At 33.3% G+C, this 17,735-nt stretch overlaps 1 protein-coding gene across 12 annotated transcripts in view; it reads right to left on the bottom strand.

The window, feature by feature from the left end:
- Positions 1–17,735, bottom strand: part of SGCZ (sarcoglycan zeta) — a 449,004-nt gene that overhangs the window by 25,177 nt on the left and 406,092 nt on the right. For all 12 annotated transcript variants that reach the window (XR_014692796.1, XR_014692797.1, XM_084518527.1 and 9 more), the window contains one exon: positions 8,414–8,486. Coding sequence is in view for 10 of the 12 variants with exons in the window: in XM_084518527.1 (XP_084374653.1) it covers positions 8,414–8,486 (73 nt within the window). In the remaining 2 variants the exon portion in view is untranslated. The remainder of the gene's footprint in view (positions 1–8,413; positions 8,487–17,735) is intronic.

The raw sequence follows: 17,735 nt of genomic DNA, 5'->3' as shown, positions 1-17,735 counted from the left end.
AGAGTTCACTAAAACTCAAACTTTTGAAAACCCAGACAATTAGCTGAAATGTAAGGATTAGAATGTGAGCTTTCATTTCTTAGAGAAATGCTTGACAAGTCTAAATTTTCAGGCTGTAGGACAAAGATCTGCATGTGAGACAAGCCTCGATAGTTCCTTAAGCAAATACATGAGAAAAGGACTCCTCATAGCCTCCTCATTTTAGAGGTATCTCTACTCCACCCAAGGCATTCTCCTACCCATAATCTTCTTTGATTTTGTTCTGAGCTGAATTCCCTTCTATATGTGCCCTGCCATTCTGCTGCCCCTATGTTTAAACATTATTACATGAAGTTTATTTTCTTTTCAGAAATAGTCCCATTACCTGAGTTGTCATTCAGAACGTATTTTCTTAAAATAGAAATCAATCTTGTCAGAAAGAGATAGAAGCAACATGCCCACAGATAATTCTCAAGTAGCTGTCAAGAGTAAGATCTGAACATAAAGAGCCTGGGAGAAGCTGAAAAAAACCAACATGGCTATTGGAACAACTGGAAACACATGAGAACTGGCTGACATATGATTTGGAAGTGACAACCCAGACCATCCTTACTTCTTGAATAGTATTTATTATTATTATTATTATTACTTCTCCCCAAAGCCATATTAAGCCGATAGAAGTGGGTATATTTTAGCTGAGGTAAACTGGACATAGCTCTGTTTCACATCTTGATGAAACTGTATCTCATATGAAAAATTATTCTGCTGAAATTCCTTTGTCGAGTCAGTTTCAACCTTTGCAGATTACGCACAGCAGAAAGCTTGGATTGTGCTCTCCAGTGGCTAGTTCTTGGACTGTGCTTGAACAGCCCAAGAACAAAACACCTCAGCTAAGAAAAATTATAGGAATTCACAAAAGGTTTGGTGAGTTTACTTTGTCACATTTTTAGGGCAAGTACCATTTCAGAAAGAATCAGAGAGAATACTTTTAGCTTCAGCTATTCAAAAAAGACTAGGTGTTTTACACTATGAAGGCAAATAGCTTTTTTCTTTCTTTTTGGCAGTGAATTCTGTCTTCTAATACAACCAAAGATAGAATGAAGTCTGCAGGATAAGAAAAAATCCTTAATTCTTCTCTACAGCTTAGTCTACCTCTGAAGTTCTCTGTAGAATTATGGACGTAGGCAATAGTAGCTGTCTGCACTACTAACAGTCTTATTAACTTTAGCCACTGTAACTATCCACTACACAGTTCCTCTTTCTCAGGACCTTCCTTTTCTTATAACCAGCCTGTATGATCTTCTGATCCTTTGTCTCGCTCTAATATGGACAAGAACTCAAACCATATCTGCTGCACCCACATCCACATTACTGCTCTGTGTACCATAACCATGACCTGACCATGGAGCAAGAAATGTCAGAGGCTAAGGGCAGTCTGGAGCCCTGTGTATACAAATGCACAAACTGGTGGCAGGAAATAATGGGTAATATCAGCTGACTTTTCTTATCAAAGCATGTTAGCATCTCTCCTTTAGTTAGGTGTTGGTTTGAAGAAATCACTTAGAAACTTAGGATCTTTGAGACTTTTGCCTTTACATCAAATACTGAGAAAACTGCTTAGCTGATTCATAAATTATCAGGGAGATGAGGAGAGAGGAAAGACAACAAAATTAAGAAATTTTGGTTTTGGGGAAAGTGGCTAAAGAGTGGCATGAAAAATGGAGATACTGTTAGGAAGGAGAAAAAGAACAAATAGAATGAAAAAGTCTCTGGTGAAAAAAATATTTTAAAAAAAGACTAAGGAAATGAAATTTTGCCCAAATGAAAAAATATAAACAGCCCTTTTTATTATTTCAATAGTAAGCCTATTCACTTAAAATCATAAGGAAGACAGGAAATGAAAATATTATTGCTGGTAGAGCAGCAGTACTTGGCCTTAATGATGTATAGTACAAGGTTTATGGAATAGAAGTAGTTTATCAAATCAGAAGAACTGCAGCAAGTTATCCAAGAGTATGCAGGTATGGTGGGGCAAGACAGCATCTGGTACGGAGTCCAAACTATTTCAGAAACAAGTTCTGGCCTTACTAGCATCAGCCCCTTGGCATTAATGACCACTGTTCCATTTCCATTTAAAAATTAGTACATGTACAACACTTCTACTTGTCATATCTCTGAAAATTAATACTTGAACAAAGCACGTGCTTTCGTTTTTAGTCCTAGGCTGGAACAACATGGAACTGGAGTTTCCTGAACGCATGATGGCAGCTTGGGCCTACAAGTGGTAAAACAGCCCCGGGGCAACTCTAAATGCAATGAGCCTCCTGGGAGCTGAGAGCTCTGGGATTTCAGGTATCTCTGCTGGCCACAGTGACTGTCAGACCTGAGTTGTAAATGGAAATCCTCAGCTGCCTACATGCTGATCTCCAGACTGTAAAGTTGCTTTGTTACTTATTAATTCAGCACTGAGTGAATGCTTCCTGTTGCTCCAAGCTTTATACAGGTTTTGAGAGAGGATTCATGGAATATTATTTTTATACTCATATATACTCATTTTATACTCATATATACTGTTAGCCCCGAGACAGCTATGCTCCAAACCCAGCTGCGTGTCCCTGCAACCACAGCATGGCATAATCATAAAGCAAACACAATCCAGTTGCTGATAATGAAGAATTTTAGTTCCCTTTGAAAGGGTATTTCAGAATCTCCTGCATGTGAGAGGTAGAATGGGTATTTCTATCTAATACTGCATCTAATACTCCAAATCATACTATTGAATTTCACTGTATTATCCTAGTGCTCAAGATCTTCTGATTGTCAGTGCTCCTTGTCAGTGCTTGTCTATGTACCTCCTTTTAGCAAAAAGACAGTTAATTAAATTTGGAAATAAGATCAGTCCTGAAGAAACCATCCTTGAAATCTCCCACCAGGCTAAAGGAAGGATTTCAGCAATACATACCTATTATACACCCCTTAAAATTTCTTTAAATGTGCTCTTCTCTGTCTTGTATTTTTATTTCTAATTAGATATGGCACTATATTAAATCCTTTATTCAGAATGTGGTAGGATGATTTACCTAATTTATGTTTGCACAAAGATATCTTATCAAGGGAAAAATATTTCTTTGGATTGGCACAACCTACCCACCCTATATTTCCCTCCAGTTTTTACTTATCTTCAAGCTGTTATTAATTCTCTTTAAAGAATCCTCCAAAATAATATTAAAAAGCATTGCATACTAGTGAGTCTAAAAGGTCTAGCCTTCTAGATTAGTCTTTTAGCCTATTTTTTCCATCCATTTCACTACAAGTGCTACCCCTACTAATCCATTAGTCCCACAGTGTCTGTTTTCCAATTTGAAAACTTTATAAATTTTGGCTACTTGACCTTATTTTCATGTCTAGTTCATGCAAAAATAAGGGATAGAGATTACCCAGCATCCTATATTAATCACATGAAACTCAATGAATTTTACTATCTATAATGACAGCAATACATTCATGCTTCATATTACAGTTTCCATTAGAGCCTTTTCCCCTCTCCTATATCAAATATAATCATCCTCACTGAACACTAAAGCAAATTATTCTTCTGGTTTAAGAGCCAGAACTGTCTGCATAGTAATTATAACCTTTTACTTACTTGATTTCTTGCTTTTTATTTCAATATATTTTTGATTTTATACATAAATATAAAAGCATATAAATATATATAAGTTTATATTCTGTAAATTTTTAAATTGGTACTACAACCACCTCTGTTTTTGTATGAATATGTACATGAAAAAAATTTATATTTTCAAGAGCTAGGCAACTGCTGTTTACAAATAAGCAAATGTATATTTCTACAATACACATGCCCAAACACTGAAATAACTATTTGAACACCAAACACAAAATCTGAAAACATAAATAGCAATTATTAAAAACAAATACTGAGAAAGTAGTCAGAACCTGAGGTCCTTAAAAATAACATAGGAATAAAGTTTGGCTTTTTCACAGCACTTCATCTTTTCTTTTGAAAAAGTTTGATTTATTATTTAATTTCTGGGTAAAATAGATGAGCAGAGATTTTGTTCTTTTGTTACTCTCAGCCTGCTCTCAATTTTCTGATGTATTCTCTGGCTTCTGGTTTTTACAGAACCGATACTTTGTCCTATTAGTAAACTACCCCTAAAATGGGAAAAAAAAAAAAAAAAAAAAAAAAAAAGAGGACCCTTACAAATCATCAGGCATCTGAAACAGACTCCTTCATGATATGTGTTTTTTTTAGTTCTTGTCCTAAAATAGGATCCTAGTAGCTTGGGTGCTTCCTTGCTGCTTGGTCAATTTCCACCTCATTATGCCCAGCATTAGCTTGCAGGATTAGGTGATAGTCAATGGTATGAGAGGCTTGACAGAGAAGAGAAGAAAAACTATTAAATTTGATCTAGCAGTTGTCCCCAGAGAACAACAATAAAGTAATTTACCCCCTTATTAAGGAGGTTATTCAGGGCACAGCCATCAGCATTTAACTATTGCCTGCCTCTTTTGTGCATAGATATTGCCTATTACTGCACCATGTTTTAATGTAGTATTAGCCTAAAACCAATATTTGGGGACCTATCATATTGACAGTTTAGTTTTCCTAACAGTGTTCTTATGAGAAAAGTTAGCAAGAGAAATATGAAGATTAAATTATTAAGATATAATTCATTTTCCTGATTCTAAGGCATGATTCTCTTATGCTGCTTATCCCACCTAATGAAAGTCAGATTTAATTATGTTTTAGGTTTTGAAACAAAAGGGCTTACCAGCTTTCAAAAAGGATTTTATAAAACATTTTCTGAAAACAAAATCTTGCTAGTTATTATTTGGAAATGTAAGATAGGAGAAAGTTATGACCAAAGTGGCTGGGCACATAGATTTCATTTTTACACAAGGTATTTTCAATACAAAATATTTCAAATGGTTCTGTGTATGAAGACCTCAAATTCTAGATATAGTACAAGGAGGGATAGAAGAGGCAGAGTTGTAGAAATTTGAAGATAATATGAATCCTTTTCTTTCTGGCTCCCTGTCCAGAACAGATTGGCCTAAAATTCCAGGACTTCCACCTCAAACACTATGAAACCTGTGTGTGTCTTTGTCCAAATTTTATACTTCAGTTTTATTCTTAATAATCAAGGTGGTCAAAATTCCACTTTTTAATTTCAGCAGTGAATTGTTTTACGTATGACTATTTTGCTACATCTTTTTTTTCCCCGATTAATATATATATTATATAAAATATTTTATATAATGCTTATTTAAAAAGAATTTTATTTTATAAAAATGGCTATAATTTAAGCATACTCATTTATTGCTTGACTGCAAATACATATACTGATATGAAAAACTAAGGATTTTTTTTTTGTATTTTAATGAACCAAATTATTTTGTCTTTCTGACCTGTATACAACTATTCACATGAGCCTAATACATTTGCATTCATGCACTGCATCTCGCTATCAAACTGCAATAATCTGTGCCTACTGAAAAAAATAATTTTAAAGCTCAGCAAATTCTTCTCTCCCAAGTCTCCATTAATTTCGAAAGTCCCAAGCTCAGGAAATGTTGCATTTGGGGAAAAAAGCTCTACAGGGCTTTATGACTGCCAGTATTAAATACTGGACATTTTGACTAAGATTATATTAAAATATTAAACAGTGCAGGACCTGGGCCAGAACACTGCAACTCAATCATCTAGGTGGTTTATTTGTTTATTTTATTTTTTTTTATCAATTGAGAATCAGTTATGACTCTCCCAATTTGCAGGCTCCCTTCAGAAGATCACATGAGTCAAAGACCATTCCCACTCAGTATTTAAGATGCAACTATTCTGGTTTTAGAGAAAAAAATAATTTTACAATATCAATGTACTTGTATCAGCTCAGCCATAGGCCAGAAGATGGCCCCTGACATTTTTTTGTTTCTGTGATAGGGGTAGACCACTGGGATATGTCATATTTAGGTTGATGACAGATTAGTTTCAACGTATTCTGCAATCAATTTAATGGTAAATTATTGCTTGCTGATAACACATTTAAAATTAGCAAAAAAAAAAAACCATTCTATTTTGAAGTAAAATTAATGCAAGTCTTGAACTTAAAAAAAAATAATTACTTTTTTTTTTTTTTTTTTATCATTTGAAGTAAGAACTAGAATTTTCATGGGGATATATATGGTCTGAGTACCTAAGTGCATTTTATGGTCAGAAACAATCAAAGAAAGCTGCTATTATTTACAGTTCTTTAAAGTTACAAAAAATGTCTGCAGGTTACCTCCTAGAAAGATTCATGTCAAAGCCAATAAATTTATGCCGTAGCAGTAGACATCATCAATTTTAAAGATAAAAAGTTAAGAATTTTAAAAAAGGAGCATCACTAAATTCAAACACATAGCAGCACTTATGTACAAAAACTTCCAGAATTCAATATAGACGAAATATAGTAAGAATAAAATCACTTACACATACGCTAATGCTGCTTGACCAGACATAAAGGTTGTCACTTCATCTTTTTTTTTTTTTAATATATATATATTTTTATTGAGTTCATTATTAATGAGAAGGCAGAAAGCTGAATAAAGATTCAGTAGAATTCTCATTAATTAAGTCCACTTTGGAAAAATGAGCTGAAGGAATGGGGGAGCTGGAAAACATTCAGCAGCAATGGGCATCATGGTAATGAATAAAGCCAAAAGACAGGAGAGGTGAATGTCTAAAATATAAGTTGCACAAGCAACAAGAGGTGATTTTAACACTAGTGAAGTCAATCCTGAAGACACAGGCTAATCTGTTTTACCATACTTTTGCATTTTTATACCATTATTTAAATATTAGAAATAATTAGGCAAAGAATGGTCTTCACATTCTTTTAAGTGAGACAAGTTCCAGCCTCTTCCTCAAAGTTTTGGGCCTCTCAGAAAATTTGTTTGCATGGACAACTTCCTGCACATGATTTCTGCAACAATCCGTACTGGTCTATCATCTTAGATACCTTTGCAGATATTAGGAAGGACATTTAACCAATATTTTCGTGTAGCAATTCACTGTAAACACTGCTAGGCAGGTACAGCGCACTTCTCGTTAGAGAAACACAAGAGAAGACCTTTGATTTTTTGTGATACTCATATATACTCATTATCCATCCATGTAGACTACAGTATTTACTGAGGCACATGCAAGCACTGCAAGAAAAAGCTTTCACTGTACATTTTTCTAAATTGTATCTTTCTTGGTCTACAAAATCTAGTCAGTTTAAGACTTGATATTTTACTATTTATTTATTCCTCTACTTTTGTGAATACGGACAGCAAACTCTGTTTTTTTTTTTTTTTTTTTTTTTTTTTTTTTAATTTGCAAAGGTAGGCTTACTTGATAATGAAATTTTGAAGTGTATGCATGGAGTATTCAAAACCCAACAACCCAGAAACACCACTTAAAAAAAAGTTTATAGATATATTTTTCAATAACAGCTCATAGGAAAACAAAATCTGCATCAGACAAAATTAAACAGTGCTGTAGTAAATTAATCCTAAAAATGTTCCATATGTTCCTATTCTGAACACTGGTGAAAGTATATTTCTAAAGTGTTCTGCTACAGGAAGCGAGTCTTTCCAAGAAGTAATGTATTATACACTTTGTGTGATAGAAGTTTATAGATTTTTTTGGACTAGTTAGAACAAATTGGAGTTTACCAGTGGTTTGGATACGTAAGAGTCATTAAGCAGACAGTGATATCTACTATTTGCTTGTCCTGGTTTCAGTTAGGACAGAATTAGTTTTCTTCCTAGTAGCTGGTCGAATGCTATGTTTTGGCTTAGGATGAGAAGAGTGCTGATAACATGCTGATGTTTTAATTGTTGCAGAGCAGTGCTTACACCAAGCCAAGGACGTTTCAGCTTCTCGCTCTGTCCTGCCAACTGGGGATGAAGCAAGAGCTGGGAGGGGACAGACCCAGAACAGGCGACCCAAACTAGCCAAAGGAGATATTCCATACCATCTGACGTCATGCTAAACAATATATAGAGGTGTCCTATATATATATGGGGTGGCTCTGGGGAGGAGGGACAGACTGCTAGGGGTTAGGCTTGGCATTAGCGAGTGGTGAGCAATTGCATTGTGCATCACTTGTTTTGTACAGATTATTATTAGTAGTACTATTATCATTATTGTTATTATTATTATTGTTAACATTTTTTTCCTGTCTTAATAAACTATCTTTATCTCAACTCATAGGCTTCACTTTCCTGTTTCTCTCCCCCATCCCAGAGAGGAGGGCAAAGGGTGAGCGAACAGCTATGTGGTGTTTTGCTGCCGGCCGGGTTAAACCACAACATTGCTTTTAATAAAGACTTAATTCACTTTGAGAATACTTGATTTTAAAACAATTCTTTGAATAACACCTACTTGAGGTCTTGGGAAGGTTCTGCTCTGATATGGGGTGTCTCCACAGAGTGCCCAAACACTGCCCCTTCCGTGCCTAAAATACATAAATAAAATACAGTACAATTACTTTGAAAAATAAAAACACATTGAAATGTATGATCACAAATTGACATTTTTAGGATACAATATCTGATTGAGTCCTTTGTCAATGCCCATCAGTGTTTCTTCATATTTGTGCTAGCATTTCTATGTCAAAGTCTGGACTGATCACTTGAGACTTTAGACTACTGCTTATCAGTAGTCTAAATTTCACATAAATTTCACATGAATTTCACATAAAAATCTGAAAACAGTTATACAACCAAACTTTTCAATGCTGTCTTGCCTGAACACTCATTTTAACACTGTAGATGGATTGCTTTTCTGATAAGGAAAATAATATAATTTTGTTTGAAAAAATAATAAAAAAAAAAGAACAAAAACACATTTTAAAAGTACCTACTCATTTTGACTACTTAAATCAAGATCTCAAGCTTCCAAAAGTTTTGAAATACCAGTCTTCCTTCTGAAGTTGCTAGCCTAAATCTCCAAGAGTTCCAGAACCTCCTTCCATCAGCCCTTTGACAGCAATGCTTTTCAAAGAGACTTATTTGGAATGTCCATTTTTAGTGTGTGTGCTGGGGAAGAATACCACCTACTGGGCACTCAAAATCCGAGACAGAGAAAAATGGGTTCCTATTTCCTAAGACTGAAATTATTCTCTACTGAATTTTAATTTCTATAACCAGACCCAAGCTGCATATGAAAAGTTCATATTTGTAGTTACATGACAGACTTTTCATTGAAAAAAATCCTTTTTGATTTAGGGCTCTGAGAAATATTCACTGAAGTTATTTGAAAAAAAGGGCATATTTCTACACAATTCATTTTTAAATGTAATGATTTTTTAAAGAGAACAACAATAAAAAAATTAGTATACATATGATTACAGCAAGTTTTTTTTATTAAAGTAATAGAACACTCAAGAAAGTGGCACATAGGGAATAACACTATAAAATCAGTATTTCTCTTAACTCTCAGACACAAAGACTGAACACATAACAGTCATTTATATCACTCAATTTCCGTTTTATGGACAGCAATAGTCTACCTCTGCTGTTAGGCATTCAAATGTTATGAAGAACCACAGGCAGGAAAAAGCAGCACATCTTTATACCTAAAAGTATTCACAGAGTGCTGTGTAGGATCTGCTTTTTAAACCTGATGTTTCCCTTGCGGTTCTGATACCGTTAAAGGATAGGAGTAGCATGCCTCTATAGCCTTAATTTCTGTTACTCCAAACTGAAATCTTACCCCTATCCATAATGGCATGCAAAAAATCCCAGTGGACCTGAACACTGTGTATCAGCGGGTACATCCAGATCACATTCACTTCTTTAATCAGCAGATTTAAATATTTTCAAGTCCAAAGACTCTGTATTTTTGAAGGTGGAAATGGGATATGAAGATGCAAAAAACTGCACAGAATATCAGTCTTATGAGAAGACCACAGCTGCAATATTTGGAAGAGCAGAATTAATACAAAGATGCATAAAACAATACTATAGCGATGGGTCAGACACTAAATCAATCAGAAGTGCCAAAGATAATATTAGGGAAAGACTAATAATAGAAGATAAATGACAGCTGGTTCTAAGCCAGTGTTAACATCTCCTATTTTCAGCAGCATTTCTTAAAAAAATTAGAGGATGTTTTCTCCCTTACAAAATTGAAATTTGGACAGAAAGATTATCTTGTTCAAGAAGATTGAAAATCTAAGCAGGTAGAGTTAATCTGATATAGTTAAATAAAATTCCAACCAAACCAGATGTGTTTCTTTTGCTACTTGAAGATGTATGTTTTTGTTTTTTTCTCCACACACCCAAAACTGCAGGTATAACTGCTTTTGTAGTAAACACTTTATGCTCAAAAAATATGACATCAAAAAATAACAAGGAAGAACATCTCCTTTTTACTTTACACTGGAAGGAAAGCAGGCATATATAATTCTCTCATATTTAGGAAGGAAAGTGAGAAATATCAACCAAACAGAATTTACTGACATGTTTCAAGCAGTAAAGTAACAGGATCAAGAAAAATGGAAAGAAACTATATAGAAAATGGGAGGCATGTAAGCTTGTTAAGTATTACTTAAAAATACAAAACAGCAGAGAAGCTACAGGAAGGTATTATTTATTTTTTAATTTATTATATAGCAACTTTATATTGCTTTGATGAGAAGTTAGATCACGTTATATACTGCTTAGGAAATGGTGCTAGAAAAACTTTTTTTTGTGCATAATATATATATAACAATAAAAATCAGGATTCAAAATGAATAGCATGGATTTTTTTTTTTTTTTTTTTTTTTTTTTTAATGAAAGATATGTACTGTAGGTACTTAATCACTTTCAATGTTAAAATGTTTATTTTTTTACAGATGATAAGACAAATAATTGTAATTCCTGACCTACAGAATCATAACCAAGACCTACTTTGAGATGACTGGAATTCTAGACAGAGACAAAGGTTAAAAAAAAAAAAAAAAAAAAAAGACTTGAACCTTCAAGCCCTTTCAAGTACAGCTCAAAAGGAAGTAGTTAGGGAACTGAATTCAAAGGAACATGAGTTAGAATGGATAGCTATAGAAAGTGAACCTTTCAGAGGAAATAAAATAGCAAGGGCAGTGAGTACGTGTAAAGGATATAAAATCAAAAGTCAAAGTGTAACTGAATAAAATTACTCCCACCTCCAGCTTCCAGTGGAAAAGAATGAGTTAAAAGAATGAGACTCATTAAAAGAATGAGACTTCACTAAGGAAGAAGCATCTGTGAAGACAAAGTCTTGGTCAAAGAACAACAGTCTCTATAGTTTGCTGGATAAATCTCAGGGAGTAACATCAGTCAGGCAAAAAGGCCAGAAGTGTATTTATAGAGAAACCTACTTATGCACAGCAGATTTATAAACACCAGACATCTAAAATACACTTTTTTGACACAAAGCAGATCAAAGTAATCCTTTCAGCCCAAGCAATAGTCACACATTTCCACCAAAACTGAAAATAAACGTATATTCAGAATTCAGAGAGACCAATATAAACTACTCATTCCTGCTCCATTTACTGGTTACTGAAATTCAGCCTTTTGGAAATGATGAGTTTCATAAAATCAATGGAAATACAATGTTGATACTTGGTACTGGATTATATTCATTTATGTATGTGCATGCTGAAGAAATTTTGTCATTTATCTAACAAGCAAATGATCCTTTCTTGATTTATGAGTTAGCTCACAGAACAACACTGGTACTTTTTAGTGACTTAATAACTGACTGAAATAAAATGACCAGCACCCAAGCATATTACAAAAAGAATAAAAGAATACAAGCTAAAGAGTTGATATGCCAAGAATCAAAAACTAATAAATTATTTTGCTGAGAATAATCAACCATATATTATCCCACTCACATTCTTCTTGCAAGAAAATTACCTCAGATGAGCTGACAATGAATTTGCATAGCATTTTGATGTGCACAAATTATGTAGCACTGCAGCATCACAGGCACAGCTGAATCTTATTGCCTTGATCTTTCCCTAGGCTTTTCAGAAACGTCAAGTAACAATACAATGAAGTATTACGATTATGCAAGTGTTAGGCTGTAATGCCAATTTGTCCTCTGAGTTACAGTGTTTAAAGAAGAATTTGTAATTTTTTTTTATCATTTTTGAAGCTTGCCATTTAACTCATTGTAAATTCATTAAGTTAAAGCATCCAAAGGTTTCACAGAGAAATATGAGTAATTAAACAAGATCGCTTTACCACTGCAGAGACCTTGAACACATAGACTTTTTATTCTAAGAGTTTAATTCCTATTAAAAATTAATAATTAATTAATTCACCATGTGTACATAGCTAAAAGTGTCTTTGTGGGATTAGCTAGCCACTGTTCAACACTAAGACCTTGGAAAGGTTGACCACTGCCAGACTGAAAAAAACAACACAGAGGCATTTGTCTAGACATATCAATGATCACAGAAAGACCACAGAAAATATTTATTTATTAAAAGCCCAGTTATTATAAATTATATTGGGCAGATTAGAGACCTAAAGGAGTTAGAATGCAGCTTCTGGACCACACATTGATTGTGCAGCTCTTCAAGGCTTTCAATTTTTTAATTTTTAATTTTTTTAAAAAAAGAAGGGGTGGGTGAGATGGGAATGTAATTTAGCTAGATACTTGTATTAAAAAAGCATGATGAAACTGGATTTTTCCTAGGGAGGAATACAGAACTAAAATGAAAGAAGTTAGATTATTTTGTGGAAACACAATTGGCCTGGTTGTTGGGTTTTCAATCTTGCAGAGTCTCTCAGAAGCAAAACTGACTAAGGCTAAAATTTGAATTTATGGTATTGATATGGCCACATAGGAATTATAATACAGGCAGGAAGTTGTAGTATGTCTTGACTAGATGCAGCTGTTTATATGTAGACTAAAACATGAGCATTGAAGGCTTCAGAGATAAGTCATTATTTAAAAGTAATTTTTGAAATGAATGATTTAGATTCATTACTCAAAGACCTTGAACATTACAAATGTTTGATGAGTATTTTTCACATGGCAACATTACCAGAGTAAAGACGTTCTAAGCCTTTCATTTTGGTAAGAAATGTGACTGACTTCCTTGATATATTAAAATTCTGTATCTTCAGTGTAATAATTTTTGATCGAAGCAAATCCAAACTCCAGTAAATACTTGAAAAATTGAAACAAACATTTATCTTCTCAAGTCATGTTAACTTGCAAGGAGTACAAACATTTGATACACTGTTTAATAGTGGTGTACAGTTAAGACTCCTCCTACGCAGATGTTGCAAAGCAAATAAAACTGGATTATGCCTATGTGCTCGTTAACTCAAACATTAACTTGCTTATAGGTCCTTATCCAACATCAATATTTTGCATAGTTTACTATGCTGAAAAAGTGAATCAATTTGAAAAAACAATAAATAATTTTGAACTGAGCATAGGAGTAACATAATTAAATTAATAATTGGATATGAATATTCTAAATAATACTTCTTGGATAAAAGGAAGTCATTATAAACTAAAACTGCTGCGAATTAAAATTAAAACTGAGTATTTTTTCAAAATTGAAATGAAACTGAAAAACATAATTGAAAAACAAAACAAATAACAAGTTTTAAAAAACAGTAATTTTCATGACATCGACTTTTTTCCCATAGAGTACAAATCAGAGAAAAATATTAAAATAAAAATGATTAACAATATTCTGCTTGAATTGATAGTCTCCCTGAAAAGCTACAGAAGCTATATGTAGATGAATAGATTTAAACCTTACATTTAAATTTCACAGCAAATAACTACTAAAAAAAAACAAAACATTTTTTCCTAAATATCAATGATAGTCTATTATCATTGTATTATTATTAGTCAATTAGTGTATTATCATATAATTAGTCTAATTAGTTTATTATCATAGTATTATTATTTTTTTTTCTTCTTGTAAAATGGTGTAGGTAATTTCACAATAGTGGGAAGCAGAGTAGAAAATGTCCTTGTCAACATTCAAAAACCGAATTTTCATTGTATTATTTTTGTAATTAATAAATCAAAAAGGGAGACTGTATTTCCACTTGGTTTTAGAAGAAAACGCTAGGATTTGGAAAACCCAGACTTATACTATAATGAATACTTAATTCAGTTACAAATTAGAATAGCTGTTTCCTTGATGAAAAATTAACGATTCAATGAAAGAGAGGACAATTGAACAGTCAGTAGCTTGATAACCAAGGTACTCAACTAGGATGTGAAAGAATGGGACATGAACTTGCATCTCCCAAGTACAAAATGAAGGCTTAAACTTCAAGACTAACTGAATTACCTTATCATTTCATATTATTTTTTACTACAAGTAAAGTGTCTTGCATTTGTACAGAATGCTGATATTCCATAGATAATATTCCATAATTAAATGGTTTGATTTTGAAAAGTACAAAGCTCAGAGGAATTTATCAGGAGTTCCTCTGTTATTTCTAAACATCTCATTAGTTGCCTACCTTAGGAGTAGAAATGATTTATATTTTGTCTATAGCCAAAAATGAGAAAATGGTATCTCTAAGGTTTAGTTAACTACTGATACTGAACCGAGACAAGAACACCAATTTTCCCAACCTAATTAAGCTTTTGCTTTTAACATTTGACCATCAAGATACCTGAATTATATCTACACATTGGAAGAGCTTGGTTGGAAATCTCAATTTAAATATATCAGAAGTCATCTAAGTCACCCTTAGTGTTAGAACTGATTGATGCTTATATATGCTTATACAGATATATAGGGTGTTTAAGGAAAGGTTGGACTTGACGCTTAGTGGGTAACATTGGTTGTAGGGTGGACCAGATGATCTGGGAGGTCTTTTCCAACCTTAATGATTCTGTGATTCTACTTTAGTGGTAACTGCTTCATGCCATATCTGGTATTCAAGACAAGCTTAAGATGCACTTAATGAATTTTGAAGTCACCACAAATATATGTTAGGACTGCACATATATCTGCAATTATATAACCAATTTTGTAATCAAAAATAATTATGATTTTATTAAACGCTCAAAATTAACTGCAAAACTCCCAACTGTTGGATAAAGAATTAGAAATTTTTTTAAGAACTTCAAAGCCTAAATTTTGTTGTTTTGTAGGGACATGTAATTTTCAGCTTGTTTGGATATCATGCTTTCTATTACAGGAGCAAGCTTACCTCAAATGTTTAGAGTTACGTATCCTTACATGCAAGGATTGTGAATCATCTGTTTTATTTTTTAAACGTAATTCTTCTTATCTTGCGTAATCACTGGTTCTTTCTGATTTCAGGATATGTAAGATTACATCTCAGATATTCAATAATTTTAACAGGGTGAAAAAATATGATCCAACTTATGATTTTATTCTGTGTTCCCAGACTTTGCCTGCCTCTGTCCTTTCTTATCTCTTTGCATGTAAGAAGTGTACAAAATGACCGTAACCTTTCAGGTGATTGTTTTACCACCATTTTCTACTCCAGAAAAATTATGTACATTATGTCAGTGTATGTGCCGATGACTGTTTTCACTTTTGGCATTTTGTCATGGAACTTTTGAACTAGAAAGTTTTGTCTGGTTTCTGTCTTCTCTCAGTTTGCAGAGAGAAATGATGCTATTTCTGGAAGCTCTTAAGATCTGCAAAGCAAATTTGAAATTCTTAGTTTAACCTGAAGAAAAACCTATTTTCAAGATAGATAGTTTCAATGTTTCAAAGGAATATAGCTATCAGAGAAAATTCAAGATGTAAAGCAATTTTTGTTTTCAGGTAGATGAGCTATACAGAGCTATACTCACTTCACATTTTTAGTATTTTGATTATTGGCTTTGTCAAATATATACCAATAATCTCTTTAGAAAATATGAAAAGACACATATATGAGAAGAACCTGATCAACACCCGTGAAGCTGACAGATGGAATATCCCAAGTCATAAATCAATGCTTTTTCAGATACAAGGATAATTTTTACTGTGTGGACAACTCATCTTAGCCTATTTTTGTTGGCAAAGGACACAAACCTGGATTGCCATGTGACAATTAGATCTTTGCAATTAGATCTGCATCTAGGCTTTATGGTGAGGTCACAAATATCTGCTGCTTTTTTGTCTGAGGACCTAGAACAAATTGCCAAGGTAGGCTCTGACAGACAGGTGACATTCATACATGGTGTTACTAAAAGCTGGAATGTCAATTCCATATTCTATTTCCTGTCTGCCTTCCTGTCGGAAGTTAACAGAATTTCAAAGGCAGCAGATATCACAATGTCAAATACTTAAACGATATGATCCCAGTATCTATAAGATTTCTGTATTTCTCAGTGTTTTGACCTTCCATGATAATTCTGCTTTTCTGAAATATTAGCACTATCTACTAACAAGTGAGATTTTATGTTCTATACTGGGGTTTCAAAAACCCAATCTCAAGATTTTGGAATCTACATTGCAGAATGTGAGTGTGACTACAAAATCACCAGTTTTCTACTTGTCACACAGAGATTTGATAACGAATATAGAAAACGTGCTGAGGAAGAACATTTTCAAAGAAAGCTTACGTGCAATAATATGCCTTTGCTTCTTTTCTCTACCATTGCTGCAGCATAATGAAGAATTGTTATGATTATGTGATAATTACTGCTGCATTCTTACAATTTACTTGGGTTTTATTTATGCAAAGGGAAACCACAAAACAGTAGGACTATTATCGAGATTTTTAAAATAAATCTATTATATCATTTTTACTGTATAGCAATTAGGATGCCCGTGATAAATTATAATCAAATATTTAGATAAATACATTTGTTTACCCTCTAGAGGGCACTAACACACACAGAAAAAGTCTATCATATACAAGTATATAGTCACTGTAGAAAAGTCACTGTAGAAATGCCTTTAAAATTTTTTGATCCATGAAAAAAATAAAACATGAGAAGAAATCATATAAAGCTCACACATATTTTTGTAATGGTGAAATGGAGATACATTTATATAATGCATTTTGTGCCTGTTAAATCAAATCGAAACAAAAGTGTTAGTACCTCCCATTACTGAAAGTCATCTTGTGTTTTTTGTTGTTGTTGTTTTTCCAAATATGAGAATATGAGAAATAAAATGAAGCTATAATGTCAGTTCTTCACAAGGTTGTTAGGAAGTTTCTATTTGATATTGCCACTACTTATCTTAATTATCACCTATTACAACTGCATTTTTATTTTTTTTTCTTTTCCCCACACTTTATTAATTATCTGGGTTCCTCTCTAGAACAGTACTCAGTTATATATATTATAGCACATTATAGCCTGGCATTCCTAGAGCAAAATGGTAAATGTGTTTACTGCAATTTCATATCTGTAGATATGATGGAGACGGTGAATGCACAACAACACTTTTGTCTCTTAGGAATATTCTCACCTTCAAGTTCACAAAGCAGTTAATTTAGCAACAAAATGGATGCAGATGTATTTCACCTCTTAACTGCAATGACGTTTGTATGTATGATCTCTATTTGTCACCAAAAATACAGCATGCTTTATGCAAGTAAAGGACAAGATATTATAGCATGTTACATTATACTAAAGCTGGCCAAAATAAACATCTTTTCTCAAAGTAAGACACAACAGGTTTTGCAGGCAAGAACCACAAGAGAGTCGCTATGTACCTTACAGAGGCTGTGGGAAGAGGGTTTATGGTAAGTTTTACTTACTACTAGGT

This window comes from Aythya ferina (assembly GCF_964211825.1).
Source record: "Aythya ferina genome assembly, chromosome: 4".
Taxonomy (NCBI): Eukaryota; Metazoa; Chordata; class Aves; order Anseriformes; family Anatidae; genus Aythya; species Aythya ferina.
Note: the sequence above shows the minus strand (reverse complement) of the source record. Positions and strands in the feature narration are given on the sequence as shown.